General features: G+C 33.6%; 5 protein-coding genes across 11 annotated transcripts; 3 read left to right on the top strand and 2 right to left on the bottom strand.

The window, feature by feature from the left end:
• Positions 1-693: 693 nt before the first annotated feature.
• Positions 694-5,736, top strand: LOC107886039 (uncharacterized). Of its 5 annotated transcripts, none has more exons than XM_016809829.2 (4): positions 783-1,158; positions 2,406-4,999; positions 5,101-5,348; positions 5,474-5,736. In XM_016809829.2, exons 2-4 carry the CDS (start codon positions 2,579-2,581, stop codon positions 5,517-5,519), a joined length of 2,715 nt encoding a protein of 904 aa, XP_016665318.1. In that variant the 5' UTR covers positions 783-1,158; positions 2,406-2,578; the 3' UTR covers positions 5,520-5,736. The 5 variants fall into 5 exon arrangements, with proteins under 5 accessions (XP_016665321.1, XP_016665318.1, XP_040964053.1 ...); XM_041108119.1 differs by lacking the exon at positions 783-1,158 and adding an exon at positions 1,464-1,483; XM_016809830.2 differs by lacking the exon at positions 783-1,158 and adding an exon at positions 1,587-1,725.
• A 3,960-nt stretch (positions 5,737-9,696) lies between these two features.
• Positions 9,697-13,505, top strand: LOC107886034 (serine/threonine-protein kinase BSK5). Of its 2 annotated transcripts, XM_016809824.2 has the most exons (11): positions 9,828-10,146; positions 10,230-10,441; positions 10,525-10,660; positions 11,257-11,390; positions 11,493-11,598; positions 11,760-11,818; positions 11,955-11,973; positions 12,055-12,143; positions 12,453-12,617; positions 12,884-12,997; positions 13,123-13,505. In XM_016809824.2, the coding sequence occupies exons 1-11, from the start codon at positions 10,074-10,076 to the stop codon at positions 13,363-13,365; spliced, it is 1,350 nt and encodes a 449-aa protein (XP_016665313.1). In that variant the 5' UTR covers positions 9,828-10,073; the 3' UTR covers positions 13,366-13,505. The 2 variants fall into 2 exon arrangements, with proteins under 2 accessions (XP_016665312.1, XP_016665313.1); XM_016809823.2 differs by having other exon boundaries at positions 9,697-10,146; positions 11,955-12,143.
• A 26-nt stretch (positions 13,506-13,531) lies between these two features.
• LOC107886038 (mitochondrial import inner membrane translocase subunit TIM10) lies at positions 13,532-15,201 on the bottom strand. The gene is made up of 6 exons (XM_016809828.2): positions 15,033-15,201; positions 14,897-14,951; positions 14,507-14,559; positions 14,173-14,211; positions 13,974-14,043; positions 13,532-13,710 (listed from the first exon to the last, which is right to left on the bottom strand). The coding sequence occupies exons 2-6, from the start codon at positions 14,936-14,938 to the stop codon at positions 13,657-13,659; spliced, it is 258 nt and encodes an 85-aa protein (XP_016665317.1). The 5' UTR covers positions 14,939-14,951; positions 15,033-15,201; the 3' UTR covers positions 13,532-13,656.
• A 521-nt stretch (positions 15,202-15,722) lies between these two features.
• On the top strand, positions 15,723-16,728 carry LOC107886036 (DNA-directed RNA polymerases I and III subunit RPAC2). 2 transcript variants are annotated; one of them, XM_016809826.2, is made up of 4 exons: positions 15,723-15,806; positions 15,933-16,053; positions 16,149-16,225; positions 16,306-16,728. In XM_016809826.2, exons 2-4 carry the CDS (start codon positions 15,953-15,955, stop codon positions 16,479-16,481), a joined length of 354 nt encoding a protein of 117 aa, XP_016665315.1. In that variant the 5' UTR covers positions 15,723-15,806; positions 15,933-15,952; the 3' UTR covers positions 16,482-16,728. The 2 variants fall into 2 exon arrangements, with proteins under 2 accessions (XP_016665315.1, XP_016665316.1); XM_016809827.2 differs by having other exon boundaries at positions 15,769-15,806; positions 15,927-16,053.
• Positions 16,729-17,912: 1,184 nt separating this feature from the next.
• LOC107886035 (tubulin beta-8 chain-like) lies at positions 17,913-20,103 on the bottom strand. Its single transcript, NM_001326722.2, has 3 exons — positions 19,606-20,103; positions 19,240-19,509; positions 17,913-18,789 (listed from the first exon to the last, which is right to left on the bottom strand). Exons 1-3 carry the CDS (start codon positions 19,997-19,999, stop codon positions 18,119-18,121), a joined length of 1,335 nt encoding a protein of 444 aa, NP_001313651.2. The 5' UTR covers positions 20,000-20,103; the 3' UTR covers positions 17,913-18,118.
• Between the last annotated feature and the right edge of the window lie 5,870 nt (positions 20,104-25,973).

The raw sequence follows: 25,973 nt of genomic DNA on the forward strand, positions 1-25,973 counted from the left end.
TCAACATACAATATAGTTTTACTTTATATAATTAATGCAAAGTAACATTATTCAAAATAATAACTAATTAATATAATTAACTCAAATTAATTAAGTGATAATTAATATGTTTAAAATTCTATTTAAATAATAATTCTATTTTACAATAATAAAATTAGCATATTTTTTAACTAATACTTGTAAATTATAATTATAATTATCACAAATGTCTTTTCTATATTTTGTTTTTGTAATTTAAATTTTAATTATTTTTAAATACATAATTCTCACAATTTTTATTAAATTAGATTTTTTCCAAAGTTTTAATTATCATAACTGATGTTTCATTTTAAGTTATTTAACTAATAATTTTAAATTAAATATCAAAATTATTTTTAAATGTGAATTTTAATAATATAATTTAAAAAAAATATTTTTTCCAGTTGAAATGCATGTACTTTTATATAAGTTATATATAGATAAAAAATTAATTTAAATTTTATAGAAATTAATCTAAGTCGGAGAGAATTCAGAATGGTGAAGACGGAAGAACTCCCAGTATATACAGATGATCAACGACTCCATCACACCGTTCATCAATCAATAATGGCCGCCGATCACAAAATATAAGATCTAATCAAGCGGTGGACCCACCACTTTCATATATCAGCTTTTTTATGTACGGTCCGCCCGCACATAACCCTCTCCCGTCTCCCATCTCTCTGATCTGATGTGACCATTTGATTTTAATCATTTCTCATAAATCTTCCACTAACAACCGTCCGATTAAAAAACTACTTTTTTTAATAAAAAGAACGTTAATCAATTGCAACAAACTATCGCAACCCACTTTCTCCGCTCGCTTTGACTGTCTTTAGTCTACTCTTCGAGCCATTAAACCAAATAAATAAATCTCTCTTCGGCTGCGACTTTGTTTTGTGCTTTGGGATTTTTGTAGTGAAAATTTTTGTTTCATAAAAGCTATATTGTTTTTTTTTTCGAGGAGATTCATCATTGTTTCTGGCGTTTTTATCTCTCGTTTTTCGCCTCTGATCTTCTTTGGTTTGTCCTTTTTTTACTGTCCAATGCGCGGCCGAAACGTGGCGTTTCTTCCCCTAGGCGTTGGTGTTTTCCGTTACTGACGGCGATTCCGTTCAGCATTTTCCAGTACCCGGACCGGTATGTTTTTCATTTTCCGGTTGGTTCCCGGGAAAATTTTTTAATGCTGTTGAGTGCTGAAGTTAACAAGTACATTTCTTTTGTTTTCTTTTTTGTAAAGAATGATATGATAAACATTGGACACTTAGAATTTGGATTCCTAAAAGAGAAAAGAGATAAAGTGAAGTGAATCTTTCTTTAAAGAAATTATTATTTTTCTAAAAAGAGAAAATAAATCGCGTGTGATTAATTTGGTGAAATAAACGAGGTTTTTAGTTCATAGAAGCTTGTGAGTTTGAATAAGCTGTGGACAATTTTCTCTTTTCATTAAACTTAAAGTGGATTGGTAATAACTCTTCATTTTTACCTTATCTGAAGAACTACTTTCAATTATTTGTTGTCGTATGGACCACTCACTGTCGGTTCTTTTCAAACTGTACATCAAGATTCTCTGGTTTCAGTTTTAGTTCCAATTTTGTATTCACCGCCCTGTTTCAATTTATCAACCTTGAGCTCTTTAAACTTTTGAGAATTTCATTCACTTTTATAAGATTTTTAGAACCGTTTAGCGGAAATTGTTCGCTAGAGGTCTACTTTTGTAGTGAATTTGTTTTTTTAAGTGATTTGAGCTCTGGTGATTGTGAATTAGTTTTTGATGCATAGTCTGGAAAGTATTAAAAGAAAAGTGCATGGGTTTTAATTGTTTAGCTAGGAATCACATAGCAATCTGTGGTTGATTTATGGTGTACTCAGAAGGAAACAAATTTGACTGGAACCCTTGTGCTTACTGAGTTAGGAGATATTATTTGAGAAATAAGTTTTATGGCGCAACTGGTTTGTTGCAATCTTTAGTTTTGGCATTTGCTGCTCTTCATTCTATTGGTGTATTAGTATTTTTAATGTCAACTGTTAAGTGTTCGGGGATGCTTATGCTAAGTTTATTTAGTGTTATAATAATATTGCAAAAAAGATTAAGAGCTTTTAGTTTTGGCCATTTTTTGAATGATGTTTAGCTATTAAAGGGTAAGGACTAGTTAAATACTCAATACTATAGCTGCTTGTGGGGATATCCCACAACTTCATCAATGTTAAGAGAATCAATGCTTGTTGCTTTAGGGGTTATGTTCTCTTGGTTGCTCTAGTTACTAAAGTTTCATCCAACATTTGTTTCAAGAATCTTATGCCACTATGCATGTGATTGACTTGTTTTGTTTTCAATTTGATCTGGTTCTATAATATTCTTATATAATGTTTTTTCTTATGTCTAGAGTGGTATGAATGATGATGAACTGAATCAAACTGTGCGGCTGAAAGGGATCTGAAGTTGTTAATACCTATACGGACTATGGAATGCCAATTAGAGCTCAAACGGAATTCAAGAGGTTAATCCTTTGGAACTTCTGTAAAGACCATGTTGCACCAAGAAAGCTAGAGGACAAATATGCAAGGCAGGTTTAAACCAGAAAGGCCTAACTTGTCACACACCGATCTTCATCCAGAAATTACCAAAGGTGGAAAAGATGTCTCATCTGAATCTTCATGGGAGCATAAAAAGCAACATGCTGATATCAAGGCGAATGATGAAGAAGAGGTTGTGAAGTACATGTCAAAATTACCAAGTTATCTGGAGAGAGGAGCAAAAAAACCTCAAGAGAAAGTTTTAAATGTTGGGGTCCTTGAGTGGGGGCGTCTTGAAAAATGGCAGGGTAGCCATAAACAGATTTCACATAGAAGTAGCATCTCTTCTCTTTCCAGCAGCAACACTTCTTCCTCATTATCAACAGATGAATCATCTGCACGTTCAAGCACAGGTCAAAGTTGCTCTCCTGGTCATCAAAGGTTACAGCGACCTTCACTGGAATCTCATCCGATGTCAGTTCCCAAAAGGGGCCATTTGCAATTTGTCAAGCCTTTTAGAGAAAGCAGTGGAAAGTTTCAAGATCTCAAGACAACCCAGAGAAGCACCTTCACTGTTCAAGAAAAATTCATCAGAGAAAAATCCTCTTGCAAAAGTAATCCACATATCAAGCCGGACAAGTTCAAGAGAAGGGAAATGCTCCCAAAGATTGTTTCAGAAAGTGGAACTGTGCCAAATGGGGTAAAAGATAACATGGTATCATGTGAGAAAGTGAAAATGAAGAACCAACGTGGTGAATTTATGAAAAAGGCAGAGACATATCAAGAAGTTGTTGGAAAAGGGGCTAACCAAGATGTCACTGAAAAAAGGAACACGGTTGTCCTCCTTTTGCCAGGAGATTTAGCCAAAAAGAACCATTCAGGAGCAGCTAACCTTTCTGATTTAACAACAAAGTTGAGTAAAGAGGAAACAGAACCTTGGCAGAGGACCTTCACAGAAACATTTAAAGAGGCTCACCGTGGAGAGCTTAGTTCCAGTTTCTATCATTCAGGTCCATTGTGTTCTGAACTTGGTGGTAGCAAACATTTACAGATTAAAGCCATGGGTTTGGTAGATGCAAATAATAATGGCTCTAAATCAGAGAGATCTCAATCTGTACCTTGTGCAGCAAAGGTAGAAATTTGTTCTTCCAGAAGCAGAAATCTTGAGGAAAAAATTATTCATGCAACAAACACAAGTTCTGCTACAAATGAGGCTTGCAAAGGATTGGAGACAGAAGTACCCAAGGTTGCATCTGAAAAAGTTAGAAGCACTTCACCTTTCCGTCGTTTTAGCTTCAGCATGGGTAAGATAGGCAAAAGTTCTGGCCTCAAAGAGGGCTCTTCTATGCCTCAGATGAGCTCAACATGTAGTTCTGCCAAAACCAAGCCAGAGAATCTTGTTGCTTCTGGTGTTGATACTTCTTGTGGTGATAAACTCAATGCTAAAAGCAGAGCAAGGTCCAGCCCTTTGAGAAGACTAATAGAGCCGCTTCTGAAACCAAAGGCAGTGAATTGTCGCAGTTTTACCAATCAATTACAGGAGTCAATTGTAACAGAGGGTGGCTGTAAGTCATCAGAACGGACAAGACATTCAACTATGACTATGCAGCCAGCAAAAGTGAAATCAGACACAACCAGCACAACAGTAAATGATTCAGCACTGAACAAAAAGTGCGGATCTTCAGCAGTTCAAGCTCTTCTCAGAGTTCAAGTAAAGAATGGGCTGCCTCTGCTCACATTCGCTGTTGATAATGAGAGTAATATCCTTGCTGCTACAGTGAAGATGTTAAGCTCTTCAAGTAAGGGTGACTATGGATGCATTTACACATTCTTTGCTGTTAAAGAAGTCAAGAAAAAGAATGGTATGTGGATAAATCAAGGAGGAAAAGGCAAAGGTCAGGATTATGCCCCTAAAATTGTTGCCCAGATGAAGGTTTCTGGTTCTGAGTTTTCTCATTTGTCCAGGCCAAACCATGTGGATCAATTTAGCATTAGAGAATTTGTTCTTCTTACCTTGGACGTAGCACAGGCACATACACAAGCATCTGATTCCCAGCCAAATGATGAGCAGGCTGCTATTATTGTCAAGATCCCAAAAAAGAACAGCAGAAATTCAATCAGAGATGGGTATCTGATTGATAAGCGTCAGAGCTTGCCTGAGGCCACATCAAAAGAGTGTCTGCCAGACGTAAAACTTGAACTCAACTCCGGGAAAAAGGATTCTTTTGAGGGTGTTCGAGACATTAATGCTACAGTCATACTTCCAAGTGGTGTACATAGCCTGCCAAATAAAGGCGAACCTTCATCACTGATCCAACGATGGAAATCTGGTGGAGCATGTGATTGCGGTGGCTGGGATTTGGGTTGCAAACTTAGGATTCTGTCTAATAAGAGCCAATGCAACCAGCGCCCTAGTTCTTTGAGAGGTTCTTCAATTTCTAATCAATTTGAACTTTTCTTCCAGGTATGATTTTCGATCCTATTCTAGTCAATCTAAAGCATCCACTATACTATAATAGAAAATGTCAACTGAATCTTGTCTTTGTTTTAATTTATAACTAACAGGGAGGTGCACAAGACAACATGCCTTTTTTCAGCTTGGCCTCTTTCAATGACGGTATCTATTCAGTTGAGTTCAATTCATCACTTTCTCTTATGCAAGCATTTTCGATTTGTATAGCTGTTTGGGATAGTGGAAAGCACTGTGAGCTTTCAGAATCAGTTCCCTTGTATGAAGAAAGAACTTTAGGGGAAACCATATTAAATGATGGAACAAATGAACCTAATCAAATTGAGGGAGAGGGCCCTGCTAGGTATGTCTCATATCCACCCATTTCACCAGTTGGAAGGGTCTAGAAAATTTCACTAATGTGAATGATGATGTAATTAAGTGTAAAGGTAGAATTATATATCATATATATTTCTGTTTTTTGGTTAGGCAATGGTCTGTGAGATATCTATCACCGATGAAAAATAAGAAGTAATGAACAAGGCTCGTTTGTGAAAGCCAGGGACAGGTTCCCCTTGAGCTTCAGGTCGTCATATTTTGTTTCATTTTTGACAAAAGAAGCAATGACTGATGTAGTATGAGCAAAAGTTTCTATCAGTGTAAGTGTGCATATAATCAAGGAATTATGATATTGCTATCTGCTTTTCTCCTAAACAATGAACTTCAGCATGGTTGATGGTGCCTTTCTTGCATTAAGGAACTGAATCCTTATCGCCAGTACTTGCTGGATTTTTTTCCAGGTTCTTTTTTTGAACCATTTTCTTAAAATTTTGATTCATTGAGTTCTAACACTTTAGTATCCAGTATCGGTCACTTTAGGGCCATTCACTTCAATGGCTAGATTGTACTTGTCAATTCCTTTGGATGGTAGATTGTACTATTGTAGCATTAGCTGTGTTGCACTTGTAGGTGATTGCAGTTGGATTGATTGATAAATGGTGATTTAGATTATGTCAGCTCAAGCTGATGATAGCTTCACACTCTTACTTTGTTCGGTTACTTATAAGATGTAATTAACCCCCTTTGAAATGGAATGAAATATCAACTTTTTCAAATTCCATGTGACCTCCTCTCATTGATTTTGTTTAGTCATTTGACGTATTACTCTGTTTCCTTGTGTGGGCTTGAGGCCATTGAATATACACACACATAATCCTAGTGTGGGCAGATTCTTTTTTTTTTAACCATTAATGCATCCTTCATATTGTTTTTAGGGTATTTGACTATTTGTCGTGACCTTTTCCACTATTCAATCTCGTGACGCCCATGTCAAGGGTGTCTTTGTCATTTTAGACTACCCTATCATCAGGGATATGGCATGGAGTCACGATTAGTCAACCCTGACTACATTCTGAAACCGGCCAAACAACGGTTGCTTGAAGTATTATTTTGTTTCCTTGTGTCATAGAATATACACGTATGCTCAAAGATTTGTTTTTCATTAATACATCCTTGTGATGCCCTCGTGAATAATTACTTTGTCATTTTTGTCTACCTCATCTCCAGATGTTGAGAGACTCAATGTGAAATCCAACAATCAAGGGTTGCTCGAATGAGCCATTACCCTTTTTTCTTCACAGTAGCCAATTATATATGACTCAATTGTCATATTCAAAGATGAGAAAGAAAATGAGCAAAAGCTGAAAGATACACATTGAAGGCCGCTGGTAGGGCTTTTTTATTGCACTATACAGTGGACAAAGATTAGGGAACATAACATGTGATGGCTTTCATTTTGGCTTATAGGAAGCTGGCTTCCACCAATTATTCTTTTAAATAATTGCCATTTGTCATTGCTATTCCCTTTTACCTTTTAAATTTATCACCAAATTGATAACCCCCTCCTAAAAACATTCTCTCTCCTAATAAAATTTATGATTCGGAATCCAAATTTTACTTTCATCACCCACCCTGCTTAACGGTGTTTTTTGTAATGTCTCTCAAATATGCCTTAAGTCACATTAGGTTTGATTCAGTTGGGGTCAAACCGGGTCAGAATCTAAAGCAATTTTTTTTCTCAACATTCATTTTCATTCAAATATAAAATATGCCTAAAAGACATCAAACCGTCGGCCAACCTAAAAATGGTAAATCTCTCATTTAGTCCCTTCAAAATTTGTAAAATTAAAAGTTAATATAATAGTAAAATTGTTTTATGACTCTCCTAAAGTTTATAATTCTTTTCTAAACTCTTCCTAAAGTAATTTTCTCCAAAGGAGGATATGATATTGGAGGTGCCACATATAACATTACATAGCTTTTCATAGTTGCTTTCACCATCAAAGCGACTGTTTCCTTCCTTTTTCTTTAATGCTAAAATATAGGGGTACAGGGGGATGCCATGCCAAGAAAATCTCGTTTGTTTGCCATTTTCATTGTCAATCCTTTTTTCTTAAAGTAGACTTTGTTGCAGTTGCATCAACTTTCCTCCTTTTTGTTTCCTTTTCCCAAGTGCTTTTAGTGCATGTGCTACATAAAAAAAAGAGAACCGTAAGGTGAGGTGTGGTATATTAGGGATGAGCAAAACTCGATTCGACTCAAAAAAATAAAAAAAAAACTCGAATTTTAAGTTAAACGAATCGAGTTATTCGAGTCAACTGAAATTTTTTTCGAATTTCGAATTCTAATCGAGTTGAGTTTTCGAATTCGAATAACTCAAATAATTCGAATATTAAACTATAATATTTTACATTTTTATCCCAAACTCCCAAATTTTTTTAGTTTTCTCTCAAAACTTTTATTCCTTCCTACTTTCCCCTCAAAACTTTTACTCCTCTCCCATCCCAACCCCCAATCTACCCAAAATCCATTTCCCACCAAAATTTTACTCTCCCATTTACTTTTTCTCAAAAATTTTACTCCCCAAAACCCTCAAAATTTTTTATTTTTCCCCAAAATTTTCACTCCCTCCCACTTTCCCCCTAAAACTTTTACTCCCTTCCCATCCCACCTCCCATCTACCCCAAACCCAACCCCCCCCCCCAAAAAAATTTTTTTTTTTAATATTTTCCCTCCAAAATTTTACTCTCCCATTTACTTTCCCTTAGACTTTTATTTCCAAAAACTTTTTATTTTCCCCCTAAATTTTTACTTTTCACCCTTCACTCTCAAATAAAAAATTAAAATTATCCAAAAAAAAACCACTAAACATAAATAATAATTTTATTTATATATACTATTTATATTATTAAATTAAATTTCACATTTTATATTATTTATTTTATTGAATTGTTTAGTCATATTGAATATTTATATTAAAATTGAATTATTAATTATGCCATAAAATATTCATGTTAAAATTTTATATTAGTATCAATTTCACATTTTATCTTTAAAATAACTTTTATTAAATTATTAATTATGCCATAAAATATTCGTGTTAAAATTTTATATTGGTATAAATTTCACATTTTATCTTTAAAATAAATTTTATTAAAAAATCACATTTTTACATTCAATATATTTTTTAATTCCAAAATATATAGTGACAATAATCTGAAGATAATTGAAACAACTAAGCAAGCAAAGAAGCTAACCTGTATATAAAAGATTAATAAATAAATTATGAGATGATGAAAGTTAATAAAAAATTTACAAGGACCCAAAATTATTTTTTAAAATTTAACTCGAACAAATATATTCGATTCAATTCGAATTCCATCTCATTCGACTCGATTCGAAAAAATTTCAAATCAAATTAGGATGATAAAATATGATTCGTCAACTCGATTAACTCGAAATTTTTTCATTCGATTCGATCAAATGCTCACACCTAGATGTAGTGTTTGCTTATTTCATCCCCTTAATTATAAGATACAAAGTTTGATTATTGCCCATGGAAATAGAGTACATTTCATTACCAACTATTTACCTTTTTAAAGAATACCTGTAATATTAATAATTGTTACTTGCAGTGTACATCTTGATTTAAAAAATATATATAATATATATACACACTAAAGCTGTTTGAAAGCAACTCCACAGCATTGTGACACCATTGCTTTAGCAAGTAGCTACTGGTCTTTGTCCCTCTACTATGCTGAAAATTGATTTTTGATTTTTTTTTTTTTTACTTTACTCTGATATAGTTCGATTTTTTTTTTATAATGTTTTTATCACTATTTGCTATCCTTAATGTGATGACTTAAGTTCTCTTATTATCTTCCAAACACATGGGCAGTGCCATGTGGGGATACGATGAACATTAAGTAAGAATTTTTTTAATACAAAACTAAAATATAAATTTTAAAAAATATCCAAATATAATTTTATTTTTATATTAATTTATAATTTCAAAATTTTTTAAATTATCATATTGAAATTTTGTAATTTTGAAGACCAAACCACATGCAAGTCCCCGTCTTTAAATCTACTACTAACATTAAAAAAATAAATTAAAAAGAAAAAAATTAAATATTAAATCTCCATTAAGTCAGTTAAATCTTAACTTGATTAGTATAAGTATTATTGTCAATATAAGATGATGTAAGTTTAATTATCTTATTATTTATGGGTTAAGAATAGACCATAAATAGTTCAATGCATTGTATAAAAATCAGATATAATCAAAACTTAAAACGAAATTATTAAAAAAAAAGTATGAATAAAAACACCATATAATTCAAGCATATGCATACAAGAATACTTGAATGAAAAAGAATATATGTCCTACCTCCGACATAATCAGCAATAATCAAAGCACATAAATGACTTCCAACATGTTATACATTTCAAATTTTAGATGTAAAATAATAAAATATAAATATAAATAAATAAAATAAGGAGGAACATAAATGAACTAATGAATTGAAGCCAAAATCTTGTTGATGAAAATGGTGTGAATTGAAAAGCATAAAAAGAAAATTTTTTTAAAAAAATAATAATTTCTTATTCTCTCGCTTCTCAAACACTCCCATTGTTGGTCTTAGTAGTAGCAGCAGTATCAGGTTTCTTCTTCCATTCTTCAAATTCCATTGCCAATCTCAAAAGCTAAGAAAAGTAGAAAACTTTTTTATTCTCTGTTTAAGCAATGGGAGTTCGTTGCTCCAAACTATCGCTTTGCTGCTGCTGCCCGTCAAACATCAACGACTCCTCCACTCTCGGTTAGTTCAGTTGACTCCATTCCATCACTTTCTCCACAATATTTTACTGTTTTAGTGATTTCCTTCCTTTCTTATTACTTTAGAGAATGAGAAGGAATCCTTACCTGGATTCATCGAGTACAGCTTGGACCAATTAAAAGCCGCCACGTCCGGCTTCTGTACCGAAAACATTGTATCGGAGCATGGGGAGAAAGCTCCCAATGTAGTCTACCGAGGGAAGCTCGACGGCGAGGATCATTTGGTCGCCGTTAAACGCTTCAATAGATGCGCTTGGCCTGATCCTCGACAGTTCCTTGTATATATTTACTCTCTTTTTTCTCTCCATTTTTACTATAATTTATTTTGATTGTGGTTTTGTTTATTGTTCTTGATTTATAGGAAGAAGCGAAAGCCGTTGGCCAAGTAATAAGCGAGAGGCTGGCGAATTTGATTGGTTGTTGCTGTGAAGGAAATGAAAGATTGTTGGTTGCTGAGTTTATGCCTAATGAGACTCTCTCTAAGCATCTTTTTCACTGTAATTTCCACTCTTTTCTTCAACCTTCCCCCCCCCCGCCCCCCGCGGCGGGGTTTCTATATGGGTTAATTGCAGTAAACGTCCTGAGACTATTCTCAAAATTTTAAAATGTTTTAATTAGACCTTCAAAATATCTGTACCATAACCATTAGCTTGAGCGTAAATGCTATCTCAAATATGATATTGATCATTTTTTAAAATGAGTAGATCAATTTGTAAATAGAGTGCACTAATTACATGAACAGTTTGTATCTTACATCTTTTAATTGGTCATATTCAAAGCATTCATGCGATAGCTACAAATGTATTTTTTTTTTTACAATTTAATCATCCTTGTCACATTTGAATTGCATTTAATGAATAAATTGATGGCTAGGCTGACAGAATATCCTAATCGATACAATTGAAGACTCAATTAGAACCTTTTGAAGTTTAAGGATCAATTTAGAATCTCGGTGATAGTTTGGGGACATTTAGTTCAATTCTTTATATGTTATCCATAGTTTGATTCGATTATAATGGTGTAAGAAATAAGTAATGAAATGAATATCTTAACTAATTATTTTGTGTTTGGTTGCAACTTGCAATGGGTGTAGGGGAAAATCAGCATATGAAATGGGCAATGAGATTGAGAGTGGCTCTATTTCTAGCGCAAGCGCTAGAATATTGCAGTTGTAGGGGAAGGGCTTTATACCATGACCTTAATGCTTATAGAATCTTGTTTGATCAGGTAATATCTATCTTTATCATCCTTATTTGAACCTAAAACCTTACTGCATATATTCACTTTGAAATTTGTGGTGTTTATCTTTAGCTGTTTGTTTCTTGATAGGACGGTAATCCCAGGCTCTCGAGCTTTGGCCTTATGAAGAATAGCAGAGATGGAAAAAGTTATAGTACAAACTTGGCTTTCGCCCCTCCAGAGTACCTAAGGACCGGTAAAATATATGCTAAACAGATAAAGTTTATGGAACTCTTTTACATATAGCAATAGTCCATCCATAAGGGTATATCAATTAAGCTTAGCATGTATGTAAGGTTCTCATACCACATGGAATTAAAGTCACTTTAGCTGAGTTTAGGCGCCTTATTTTGACAGGAAGGGTTATACCAGAGAGTGTAGTTTACAGCTTCGGTACCCTAATACCACCGAGCCATGTGAGTTTTCTCTTCTGAAATCTTTTCTATAGTGATTGAAGAAACTACTCGAACTGTGGATATCTAAACTGCATAGTAGGATGGCCTTAGGAGATAATTTAAATGCTTAAATGCTGGATTGTTATCATTGTCGCAGGCACTTGACCTAATACGTGGTAAGAATTTTCTGATGCTAATGGACTCGTGTCTGGAGGGCCAATTTTCAAATGATGATGGGACTGAAATAGGCCGGTTAGCTTCTCGCTGTTTGCAGTATGAACCTCGTGAGAGGCCAAATATGAAGTCTCTTGTAACTGCTCTTACTCCGCTTCTGAAGGAAACTGAGGTATGCTCGTATTATTCCTCACTATTATACCTTCAAATAGAGACCTTGCTATGCTCTGTTAGTATAATATATAATCAGTCTCTTTCAGATTTTGCTGGCAGATAGGACCCTCCTCTGTAATTTTTGTGAATAATTTACTTAACACTAGCTTGAAGCTTTATGGTAGGCGTAAAGTGTAGCCTTTCTTTAAAGTGTAGCCTTTCTTTAAAACATTGTGTGCTGAACCCAGTTTCACTATTCTGCTACACGTAAGTATGCGCCTAGTTGAATTAACCATTGCTCCCTTACCTTTTCTATGTAATGTAACAGGTTCCATCACATGTTTTGATGGGCATTTCACATGAAACAACGTCCTTGAAGCATACAATGTCACTAACACCTCTGGGAGAAGCATGCTCAAGAATGGATCTTACTGCAATACACGAAATACTGGAAGAGATTGGATATAAAGATGACGAGGGAACTGCAAATGAGGTTAGCAATCCATATATTATATGTTGTTTCAAATCTGAGTCATTGGTGAATTCACAAAACAATTTTTAGTACGACACAAACTCAATAAATATAATAATGTTCTTATTGTCTTCATTGTTGACAGTTTTATTATTCAAGCTGCTAGAAGAAGAGAATTACGTTATTTACTTTCTTTAGCATCATCAAAATCATATATAAGTGAACTTTTTACATTTATTGATAAAATTGCTTTATGCTGAGTGGCATTGTATTTTGCTACTTTGTAGCTTTCTTTCCAAATGTGGACAGATAAAATACAGGAGACCCTAAATTCAAAAAAAAGTGGCGATACTGCCTTCCGAGCAAAGGACTTTGGAATAGCCATCGAATGTTACACTCATGTAAGTCTTTTGTTTACAATTGGGCAATCTGCAGAACCATTTCATTGTCTGCAATGAAAATCCTCAGTACCTTTGGATAATTTCAACAATAGGCCTAATTGTTTTAACAATGCGCCTTGTGTTAGTTCATTGATAGCGAGACAATGGTATCGCCAACCGTGTTAGCAAGACGGTGCTTGTGCTACATGATGAATGATATGCCACAAGAAGCCCTTGGAGATGCCATGCAAGCACAGGTAATATCCCCGGAGTGGCCCGCAGCATTCTATCTCCAAGCAGCTGCTCTGTTTAGCCTTGGGATGGACAATGATGCCAACGAAACCCTAAAAGATGGTACAAACTTGGAAGCCAAAAATCATAGAAACTGAAACTGTATAAAATATCCTTATATCTTCCTGTCTTATGTCACTCTTTTGCATTTTTTTTGCCGATTTGGTTAAAGATTGGAGCAATGTAATTGAGATTATTTGCAGTTAACAAGCAAGTTTGATGTGTTATTTATCAAAAAGCAATGGTGTTTTCATGGATGAAAGCTTGGTTTATAAGAAGTTTTGATTAGCTGTTCCAAACAAAGATAAATTGCTAATGTCAATTGCAGGACTTAGCCTTGTTTTACATTTTAAACGAATTCAAGATGGGAGGATGACAATGACTGTGTTTTACATCGGAGGCCGACCACCAGCACTGAGCATCTGACCGATCATGCTATTCACCTACAAAACACAAAAGGTTGTGCGTATAAGTGCCAAATGTCAGCCACCAAACTAGGAAATAAACGCAATGATAAACGATTCTAAAGGCAAAGCATCATAAGTATCCGAACCCAGCATAATTCAAACCAAACAAGAAAGCTGAATTATAGAAACCTTTTGCCAAGCATATCGGCCATAAATACAACACAACGTAAAATTAGTACAAGTCATGCTTAAAAGTTCAATAAAACATGAATAAGAAAATCTATGAAACCTAAGTTTACCTGCCAATACTTAGAAACGCAGCGATCAATGCAACTGTTTTCCCCCATGTTTAGCTCAGATTCCTTGTACCTAAAGCAGAATTGAATTGACATGGACATCGTATCTTTTTAGGGAGAAACATTAAACCTATACAAAGTCTAAATCAATTAAATAGATAGATCAAAACAACAAGAAACACGGTGTTGGGACTACTTGTACCTTTTGTCAACACACTTGTTGAAACATGTTTGTGCAAGCCTGAACGACATTCACAAAACCAAGCTGAATTCAGAAATTCAAGTATTGGTGGCATAAAAGCTTGCAAAGTAACGGAAAATACTGCCACGCTATTGATGACACAGAATCAAACCAGGCCATTGAGGTCCTCTTTCAAGTTCTCTAATAAGAAATTTTCCTTGCTCAGCAGATAATATCGAGCATACAGGGAGTTTTACACGGCGAAACGAAGATTACATGCATTTTGCATAGCAATTTTGACATTTCTTGTTTAACCCTAAACATATTCATTAAAATTTGGGCAATTCAGCCTTACCTGTTAAAAAGTTCTACCCTATATTCCATCTCTGTTTCCGCCATGCCAAAGGCCTGCAATGTGTTCAAAACATGAACTGTAAATCACCCGGATCGAAAAAAACAGAAAAACAATAAACACAGATAAATACAATCACAATTCACAATCTTTCAACAAAAACCCAAAACGAATCTCAAAACACCATTTGCAGTCAGTTCCATAACAAACAAACACCTTGATCCATTGAGACTAGCGGTGACCCAAACATTACTTCAACACTCCAAACTCAATAAAATAAAAAGCCCAAACCGATCAATGGGAAAAGATCAAGTCTTTCTTCAATTCAAGAGTATTAATTCGAAGCGAAGCTATTTAAAACTATGAGGAAAAAAAAGAGAGAGCTCAGCTAACCTGCTCTTTGTCTATTCCAGCTGGCATGTTGTTGGCAGCCATTAGAGCCCTGACCCTGAGCAACCAACAAGATCCATAATTTCAAGGGAAAGCAATTAAACAATATGAGAGACAGAATAAATATATATTTACTTACAAGAATTTCCTCTGATTGGAGCAAAGTTCTGTTTTCGTTAGGGTTTAAGGATTCGCCGAAACAAGGAAATGGCAGAAGGAGGTTTCTTAGTTATTTACTAGGATTGAAATTAGGGTTTTAGGAATAGCTCTACCACTCACTTTTTACTACAATATGCCCCTCACTGTACTTCCTAAACTCCGATTAATTTTTTCTTCTAATCTAAAAATTAGGAAAATAATTAAATATAATATTACAATAATTAAGAAAATATAGATTCCAACTTACTTAATTAAAATATAATAGACAAGAAAAATAGCATGAGTACAACATTTGAAAATTAAAAAATATATAAAATAAATTATTAACATATAAAAATGGTATAATTTTATGACACTTTGAACTCACAAAACTAACAAAAAAAATTAATCACAAAATTTAAAAATTAAAATAGAAAAAATTAATTTGAAATTTATTAAATTTATCAAATTCTGATAACTTATTATTATGAAAATTATAAAATTATTAAATCACTAATTTGAAGCTAATGATAAGCTATTGATATACACACTTTTTTTAAAAAAAAATTATTACAGTTTAACAATTTATATGTAATTTATTAATTTTATATGTTTATAAATAATTAAATTAATTTTAAAAAATAAATTATGGTAAATTAAATTAAAAGCCGGGGCTAAATTTGTAATTTAATGTAACTCCTTTTTCTCAGTTCTTTTTTTTGGAAAAAGAACGAGAGAGAGAGAAGTTGTTAAAGCTTTAGGGTTTTGCAGGCAGGTAAGTTACAGAGAATTTGCGCTTCTCTTTTTTTTTTGGTTTTTTATTTAAAATTATGTTTTCCCAATGATTATTGGGTTAAATTTCATCCTTTTAATAGTTTTGTTTCTTGGTTTGGAGATTTAGAAATTGGATTAAAGGAAACAATGGAACACGGGTCTTTCACTGACAATAGTGCTGCCACTTTTTCTTTAACTGATGAGGATCATACCATAGCTAACGCTGTTAGATTCACTTTGAATCAAGAGTCAGTTCACTCATCTCTGTTTTTGGCTTTGATTAATGCTGGGTTTTCTTTGTTTTAAGTGATTGTATTGAAAATGGAAGCTATCATTTGTGCAGCCCAAGGGTTACATTCTGTGGCTACAGTATTCCTCATCCTTCAGAGGCTCGAGTTAATATTAGAGTTCAAACCACTGGTAAACTCAATATAACACTCTTTTTCAAGTACTTTGGTTGGGTTCAAGTTGTTTTAGTTGTTCAATGTGAAAATTTGCAGGTGATCCAGCAAGAGAGGTATTGAAAGATGCATGTCAAAATCTGATGTTGATGTGTAGGCATGTGAGGAGCACTTTTGACAAGGCTGTTGAGGATTTTAGAGCAAGCAATGCCGTGAAGGCCATGAAAATTGATTCACAAGACAGTAGTGGTGATGATTCAGAAGAGAGTGAATGAAAATGATTTCCTATTATCTATCTTTCACATCTTAAGACTATCATGTGGTCATTAGCTCAATCTGAATTACTTCTTTTTGTAATCATATCGAAAGCTTTTTGTTCGATATCTCACTTATCATCAACTATTTTCATTGGATTTTGCAAACTAGAGTTGCCTATGCAAGCTATTCGGTTTACCTTGCTTGCACAAACCTATTTATATTTAAGGAATGAGTTAGGGAGAATACAATAGCATGTTGTTAGCATCCACTATTTCAGGCTTTGGGGCATTTTCTGTTTGGTTTCATCAAGTTCGGAGTTGTTTCTCCTGGCTTCGACAAACGTGGTATGGATCTCCAACTGCGCTTTTGAACTCTGATTATCTTCTTGGGAACGTCCTCAGCCTGCTAGCCTGCATTAAGCATCGATAAACATCAACTCAACCATTTTATAACAGGTAAATGCAGAAATCATATCTATTCCTTGAGTTATCAATTACAAATTCTGGGATTACACATTTGCACATGCTCCACAATCAAATACAACAACAATACACAATATTCTTATGCACATTTCCACGCAAACTATAATATTTCCTGTCTTCTACATTAAGATTGCCTCACGGTTGGTTTTAACACTTCTAAAACCAAAACGGAACCATACAATCAACTAACCTTATGATTGAGTTTCGGTATGCATTTGTTTTCCAGAACCTATAAAATCTTTCACTGCTTGCTAGACACCTCTGAAGTTATTTGAATTGTGTTTAACTTCATTGGGCTCATTGCTTCGGTTGTCTCTTCCTGTACCAAATCATGTTACATTTGTTTATTCCATTGACAGAGCTCCTAACTCAACAAAAAACCAGTAGTTTTCCAACCAGGGATCAAGATTGTCAAGGGAATAAACTCTAATCAAAATGACATCAGAAAAGGCCAAAGTAAAGCATGAGACCGGACAAAGAAATCAATAGCTCATACACAACTCTACTTGCCAATTTCACTGAAATGGAAAAATATCATCTAAGCAGGACCCCCCCCCAATGTTTAAACCCTAAAATTCTAATTTCTAACCAATATGACACTGTCTACCAATATAAATCTTTACCCCTTTGTGATAATAGATTACAGCAAATGAGATACCATCCCTCTTTGTTAACGATTCCCCATGCGCACCCTTCAACCTTGGGAAAGTTGGCCTCGAATTTTCAAATCGCATGAAGTAAGGTCTCCACATCTTGGCAACCGTTAATAATCAAAATGATTTCTTTTAATGAACGTTATATGAACAAACTAAAATTCTAATTGGATTTCACAAGATTTTTAAAAAATTTAACTTGATGGAACACCTCGGCTCTATTAACATCATCTTTTTCATGATTAGTATTTTGGTTTTTGATCAGCTCAATATATAAATAAAAGATCAAGGCGCACGAGATATAAAGAGCAAATGAAACAAAAAAAGTTACTTAGAAACTTAAAAAGGAGTAAAGTACATAAACTGCGCATGCTTTGCTAAGTATTGAGCATGAAAAGCTCAAGAAAAAAGTTCACTTAGAAACATAAATGCAATAACAGTCACAGCATAATGACTATTTCTTTCAGCAACTGGAAGTTGAGATTAGAATTTGCCTAATTGGCATAAAGTTTTTCCTTCCTAATCCTCGTACTCCGCTTCCTCTTCCTCATACTCATCTTCATCGGCTGTTGCATCTTGGTACTGCTGATACTCCGAGACCAGATCATTCATGTTGCTCTCTGCCTCAGTAAATTCCATCTCATCCATGCCTTCTCCTGTGTACCAATGCAAGAAAGCCTTCCTCCTAAACATAGCTGTAAACTGCTCACTTACGCGCCTAAACATCTCCTGAATGGATGTTGAATTGCCGATAAATGTGGATGCCATCTTGAGGCCTGTGGGTGGAATGTCACAAACTGTTGACTTCACATTGTTAGGAATCCACTCAACAAAGTAGGAAGAGTTCTTGTTCTGAACATTCAACATTTGCTCATCCACTTCCTTAGTGCTCATTTTGCCACGGAACATAGCCGATGCAGTCAAGTATCTGCCGTGTCGTGGATCAGCTGCACACATCATGTTCTTTGCATCCCACATTTGCTGAGTTAGCTCAGGAACTGTCAGGGCTCTGTACTGTTGGGAGCCTCTTGAAGTGAGTGGAGCAAAACCCACCATGAAGAAATGAAGCCGAGGAAATGGGATGAGATTCACAGCAAGTTTCCTTAGATCAGAGTTGAGCTGACCAGGGAATCGTAAGCAGCATGTAACCCCAGACATTGTTGCAGATATCAGGTGATTCAGATCACCAACTGTCAAAGAACAAAAAGAACACAGCAAACTGTAAGAATTCAAAGATCCCCAAGCTAAAATAAACAGATCCTAGTTATTACTAACTCAATTTTTGCCTTTCAGGAAACTATTTTTATTCTTAGGCCAGATCATAAAGCAAAATCCTACATCCACTAGGTAGGAAATGCACTAAAAAATGAAACAAAAGAAAACAATTCACAGATCAAATGAAACAATGTAAGAACTTTGAAGATCCCCAAGCTAAATAAACAGATCCCAGTTCTTACTAACTCGAATTTAACCTTTCAGGAAATTATTGTCATTCACAACCCAGAGCAGCAACGATTGAACGGTACTAAAATTGCAAATATAATGCATGAATCTGAACCTTTGCTACTACGTTAAAACTAGACAAACAGAGTCTAATAAAAGATATTAAATGAAAATGACTAAATCTGGGGAAGACTTACAGCTGGGAGTGGTAAGCTTAAGTGTCCTGAAACAAATATCATACAAGGCCTCATTATCGAGGACCATACACTCATCAGCGTTTTCAACCAACTGATGAACTGACAAAGTAGCATTGTAAGGCTCCACGACGGTATCAGAGACCTTAGGAGATGGGAAAACAGAGAAGGTCAACATCATCCTATCTGGGTATTCTTCCCTTATCTTCGATATCAAAAGCGTTCCCATTCCAGATCCAGTTCCTCCTCCCAAAGAATGACAAACCTGAAACCCTACAAAGAACCAAAACAACAGAAAACACCATTTAAACACCAATTATTCACACAATAATTTAAAAAAGTTCAGTTTCCCTCAGATCTTTCATTTACCTTGAAGGCAATCACAGTTTTCGGCCTCTTTTCGAACAACATCTAAGACAGAGTCGATTAACTCAGCACCTTCAGTGTAATGGCCTTTAGCCCAGTTGTTACCAGCACCGGACTGACCGAAAACAAAGTTATCGGGTCGGAAGATCTGGCCGACGGGACCAGATCTGATGCTGTCCATGGTACCGGGTTCAAGATCCATGAGGACGGCACGAGGAACGAATCTACCACAACTGGCTTCATTGTAGTAGACATTGATTCTCTCGAGTTGAAGATCCAAGTCTCCTTGGTAACGACCGGTGGGATCTATGCCGTGTTCTGAGCAAACCACTTCCCAGAACTTCGCTCCGATTTGGTTGCCGCACTGGCCACCTTGAATATGAAGGATCTCACGCATTTTGATTTGTGAAGAGAAGGAGAAACTGAAATTTTTTAAAGAAAAAAAAAGTGTAGGAAATTTAGAGAAATGGTTGGATGAGAGTTGCTGCAGGGTATAAAATTGAAAAGGAAAATGAGGGAGAGCTAGGGTTTATATATTTTAAAAGATGGAAGAGATAAGATTGATTTATTTTCAAAAAATTTTAATTATTTTTTGTTTAATTTTTCCCCAGTCCCTTTACTCGTTGAACTGTTGAAATTTAGTCCATTTTTTATTTTCGTAAATTTAATTATATGACATTTTAATATTTAAATATTTGGTTTAAAAATTAAATTTCAGTTTGTAAATTATATTAAAATTTAACCAAATTGAAATAACATTATTAATTTTAATTTAATTTTTAAAATTCACAATTAAAAAATTAAGTTTCTGAAATTAAAAGATTGTATTTTAAAATTTTGAAAAGTATAAGGACTTGAGGTGGAATTAGACTTTTTTATTAATGATGGGGGGGTTACGAGGTACGGGTAACGGGCAGAAAAAGGCAACGGCTAAAAGCGGGAGTAAAATAAGAAGGAGAAATTTTTAAAATTCAAAAAATTTAGAGAGACAGCTGGATGGCATTGTCGGGTAGCTGAAGCTAAATTCAAATTACGAGGGTGGCGCCTTCTACCTCTACCTTAAAACACAACTGGCAAGTCCCAATTGCATGTTACCCTTACCCTCATCAGTTATCACTAACCAACTTTTATAATTATTTTTCATACAAATTTTCTAAAATGTTTTAAAATTTCGCTAATGGACTTTAGATTATTTGAATTTTGGTGATATTTTGGTTAACCCTCGGTAATCACAAAAGATTATAATTTTGTCTCTTTTACTTAAATAATAGGTAACTTAGTCCTTACATTTAGACCAAAAAGTAAATTAATTATTTCTATTGAAAATTTCACATTTTATATTGTTAAAAGTTAGTGTGGCTAACAAAATAATCCGACAATAACCTCATGTTGATGTACAAAATTTAGTTTTTAATAGCAAAATTTGATGAAATTTTTTAACAAAATGATCATGTTGCTCTTTAATCTAATGTAGAATGATTAGTTTGCTCCCTTTTTTAGTTGAGGGGAAAAAATATAGTCCGACTCTTAATACAGGGCTTTCCATTGTACTTTTACCTCACAAATCATTGAACCTATTATTGAGAATGGATTACATATCTATGATATTTGTAAAAAAATTTATATATACTAAATATATTTATTAGGAATTAATATCATAAAAATGAAGCCTTAATAAAAGGTTTATATGAAAAATAGATACTCAAATTATATAACTTTTCTTATTTAGGTACCTAAAGATTTATTTTGTACCACTTTAGGTAATCATCTGTTAACTCCAGTTAAATGAAATTTAAACCAATCAAATCATGACATGTTTCATTTTTAATTAAATAAAAATATTTAAAGTGTTAATTCTGATTTAAAAAATATTGGGATTACTTAAATTATGACACGTGGCATCTTAAATTAAATAAAAATATTTACAAAAGTCATGTGTCGCAATTTGATTGATTTAGAAGTTTTTTAATTGGAGTTAACAATTTATACCTAAAGTGGTAACATAATAAAACTTTAGGTGTTTACTTTGACCCAAAAAAACCTTTAGGTGCCTAAATGAGAAAATTTGCATAGTTTAAGTACATATTTTTCATATAAGCCTTAGTGAAATGGTGAAGTTAAGTTACAATATTGAAAGCCATAGGGTAAAAGTATCATGGAAGCTTTTGTATTAAGAGTTAGATTACATTTTGCCCCTCTACTAAAAGAACTGCCAATTAGTTTCTAGACATTAGTTGAAAAAGCATATGGGTCCTTTCTATTAAAAACTCCATCCACTTGTACTTTTAAAAGCTAGCGTGGTTGATGGAATAATAAAATAGTGATACGTAGTATGCCTTGTGTACATCATGACATGATATGGGTGAATTGGCAAGTTAGTCCCTATACATTAGTTCAAAGAAGCATATAAGTCCTTTTTGTTAAAAATTTCATCTATTTGTATTGTTAAAAACTAACGTGGCTGATAAACTAACCAAACAATAATATTAGCATGCCATGTTGACATATAAGGACGAATTTTCAACAATTGAAATGGGTAAACTTTTTAACAGAAAGACTAATTTGTTCTTTGATTTAACGTATAGGAACTAATTTGCTCTTTTTTTTAATAGTGAGGACAAAATGCAATCTGACTCTTAATACAAAGACCTTCATGATACTTTTACCAAAATTATGGTATTTTAGATTCAAATCCCATCAAATACATTTTTTAGAATTTTACATAATTTAAAATAACAAAAATACCCTTAAAATAATATCGGTTTTTTTATAAGAAAACTATACTGTTTTTTGTAACTTCATGATTGAGTTAGGCCTTTATTATGCGACACCAAATTCAATCAGGTTCTTTATAAATATTAAGTATTAGATATAATAAACCCACCGTCTCAACTATGTAACACCCCATTACCCAACTTGATCGTTAGGTCTGAACGAAGGGATGTCACATTTGTTACCAGAGCAACTACAATAATTTACGATCAAATTCTACAATTTATTGAAGCGAATCAACAATTACACATTCAATGTGAAATGCAATCATTCCCAAGCTTTGTATAAGTTTATGGAAGCTCTAAATCAAAGTTAAAACCGATGAAAGACTAAAATGAAAAGTCTCAAAATTTCAGGGTCGACGTTGTGACATGAGGAAGTTCCTTGTTACGACATGACTCACTATCTTACTATTGTCGCAGCGACATAAATCCTCGTCGCGCCATGACCTGGGCTCAACCTCATCCCAACGTCCTTATTTTTGACATCACGATGTGGATCCCTCATTACGGCAACATACATATCACATCGCAACATCACAGGCTGTTTCTGCAAAAAAACTCACAAAACATGCAATTTTCAGTTAACACCCAACTAAGCTATTCTCATCCTTAAAATGACTAAATGAACAGTACCAATACACTTTAACAAGTCCAAAATACATTCATTTAATATACAAACCTCAATTCCACATGACCAACACTATTATCACTCAATAACATTCATCTAGCAACACCAATTCCAACCTTTTTCCATCATTTACACACACACACACACACACATATATATATACATATGCTAATACCTTATCCAAATCATTTTTAACCAATGCATACTATTTATTAGCATCTCTAAAACATACCGATATTAACCAGTACGCTTACCTAACCCATACACCATGAACACCATGATACATCCACATGGTTCATACTATACCAAAAATTCGTACCAAATTATATACACAGTACATCAAAATACCTATTCATCTTCAAATTTAACATTTTGTAAGCATAAGACTCATGCCATTAAACTACAAGAAACATCACCACTTGTTGTGTCCAAGATCAATCCTAACCTGTGCATAGAAAACAAAATCGTATGCTGAGTATGACTAAGTGATATTTTTATATTCGAACATTAGAACATAATATAAAATATGTAATGCATGAACCAACAAACAAAAATTCAAATGCAAATTAATATGTCAATCTACAAGTCCTAATACATCACTTGATTGTACAATTTATTTTGCTTATCTTAAATCGAGCTATCATAGTTGCAACATATGTATTTTTCCATATATCACTTAAATCGATTAATTTGTGCAATATCAAATTCACATTTTCGGCCTTATATAATTTGATATCCACTATCCATCATTATTTGAATTTCATTATAATCAATTTCTCAATCCTACATATGAAACAACTTATTGCAGCACAAAACAGATTCAATTGCACATTTAGAACAATATACAATATTTTCAAAACTATTCAATTTAGTCATTATTGCTAACAATCAATCAAATTCAATTCAAATCAACTTATTTTATCATTTCCAACTTACCTTCTGATCTTACCATGCAACATAGTTCAGAAATGCAACAATTGGAAAGGTTCGGATTATAGAAATACAAACTGTAAACTCTAAGCTATTCGTCGATGACTTTATCATTTCCCTTTGTTTTCGAGAAATTTGGGTTAACGTTAGCTACGAATTAACATGAACATATAGCACTATCAAAATACAACCAATTTCAGAATCAATCATCAATTTATACAAATTTTACATTTTATTCAATTTAATCCTTAAAACTGGGACTAACATAACTTTTAATTTAGAACTCATATTTTGAATTTGTTTTCACTACAGTCCAATCAGGAATTCCTATTCTAATTTTTACCATAATTTTTGAGATTTGTGCATCTTAGTCCCTATTGTTCAAAACTATAAATTAACTTCACAGTTTAGTCCTTTTTCACTCTTAAGTTTAAAATCTATCTATTTAACACCTAAAACTTTAAGAATTCATCAATGGCATCTTTACAAAACTTTAACAAATTCGAAAAATAACACACGAGTTAGCTAAATTAAACTCCAAGATTTCAAAAACATAAAAATTACAAAAAAATGACTAAATTGCATCAATCAATTGAGCTAATATGAAACCCTTATGACTGAACCCTTCTTGGTGCTTCTTTTCTAATTTCGGTTATGGTTTTAGAAGAAAGAAGAGATGAGTCTCTTTCTTTCCACTTTATTTCTTTATTTCATTTTTTATTTTTGTTATAAATTATTAGAATTGAGTGACCCGAATACAATGATAAAATAAAATAAAAGCAAAATCCATATAGAACTACGATTCTTTTATTTTATTCTAAAATAAGGTTTTTAAACATTATTAAACTCCACCTATATGATATTGATTAGAATAAGATGTTTCAATTTTACTACACTCCTATTAGAATATGGTTTTACAAGCCTATGAATAGACATATTCTACTCATTTTATATTTATTCGCATTCAACATAGTGAATTATCTTATTCTCTGCCCGTGGTTTTTTCCTGAAAAGTTTTCTACGTAAAATCTGTGTGTTCTTTATTTTTATCTTTATTTTTCTTTACGATACATTGTCATTACCGACGTTTCTATTTTTACAAATTGATATCAGAGTTTCTGGGTTGTTCACATCAATACGGTAATGGCGTATTTGAAGTATGAAATTTAGCTGTTGGATAGTAACACCAAATTCGCATTGTGGCAGATAAAGATGCAAGAAGTTCTTGCTTAAATGGACTTAGAGGAAGCCTTGCTAGAGGTAGATAAGATGCCTTCGACATTGACGGAGGAAGAGAAGAAGCGCAATGATCGCGTGATTCGTAACAAGTAATAAATATTTATAATAAAGATCAAACCTAGACTAACTATTATTACGACGAAAAGGCAAGTGTACCTATTGAACAATAGTATAGTAATGGCAAGACCGGGATATCGTACCCAAGAGAACCAAAAGTACTAGTAATAACTATCTTTTTATTATCTAGCCTAAGAATAAAAGAGTTTGTTTTAATTAACTAATTATTTAAACTAATTAACTGATTTTATTAAAGCAAAGAGAAAATTTGGAAAAAGACTTGAAGAAAAGAAATTGATAAAAATGACACCCAAGGAGGAATCCACCTAGATTTCACTTGTTATCTGACTCTGAATCGAACGATTTATTCACTTGACTTGTTCCGTAGAGATCCCTAAGTTAAGTTATTATCTCTATTCAAGACTAATAACGTCTAATCCCTAGATTGAATAACCGAGAGTTTTCTCTAATTAACACTCTAGGGTTGCATTAACTCGGTCTATGGATCCCCTTATTATGTTTCACCCTAATCTGGCAAAATCTTGTAACCTTCTTTCTAGGAGTTCGATCAACTCTGCTTAATTATGCCAAATCTACTCTTAGGCAGGGTCTATTCCTCCTCTGCATAAGCACATCAAATCATGAATTAATACCCAGAATATTAACTCAAGCATTAAGAACACATAATTAAGAACAAATCAAGTATTTATCATACAGTTCAGATAATAATAACAAGATCCATC

Source organism: Gossypium hirsutum, chromosome A03 (assembly GCF_007990345.1).
Source record: "Gossypium hirsutum isolate 1008001.06 chromosome A03, Gossypium_hirsutum_v2.1, whole genome shotgun sequence".
In the NCBI taxonomy this organism is placed as follows: domain Eukaryota; kingdom Viridiplantae; phylum Streptophyta; class Magnoliopsida; order Malvales; family Malvaceae; genus Gossypium; species Gossypium hirsutum.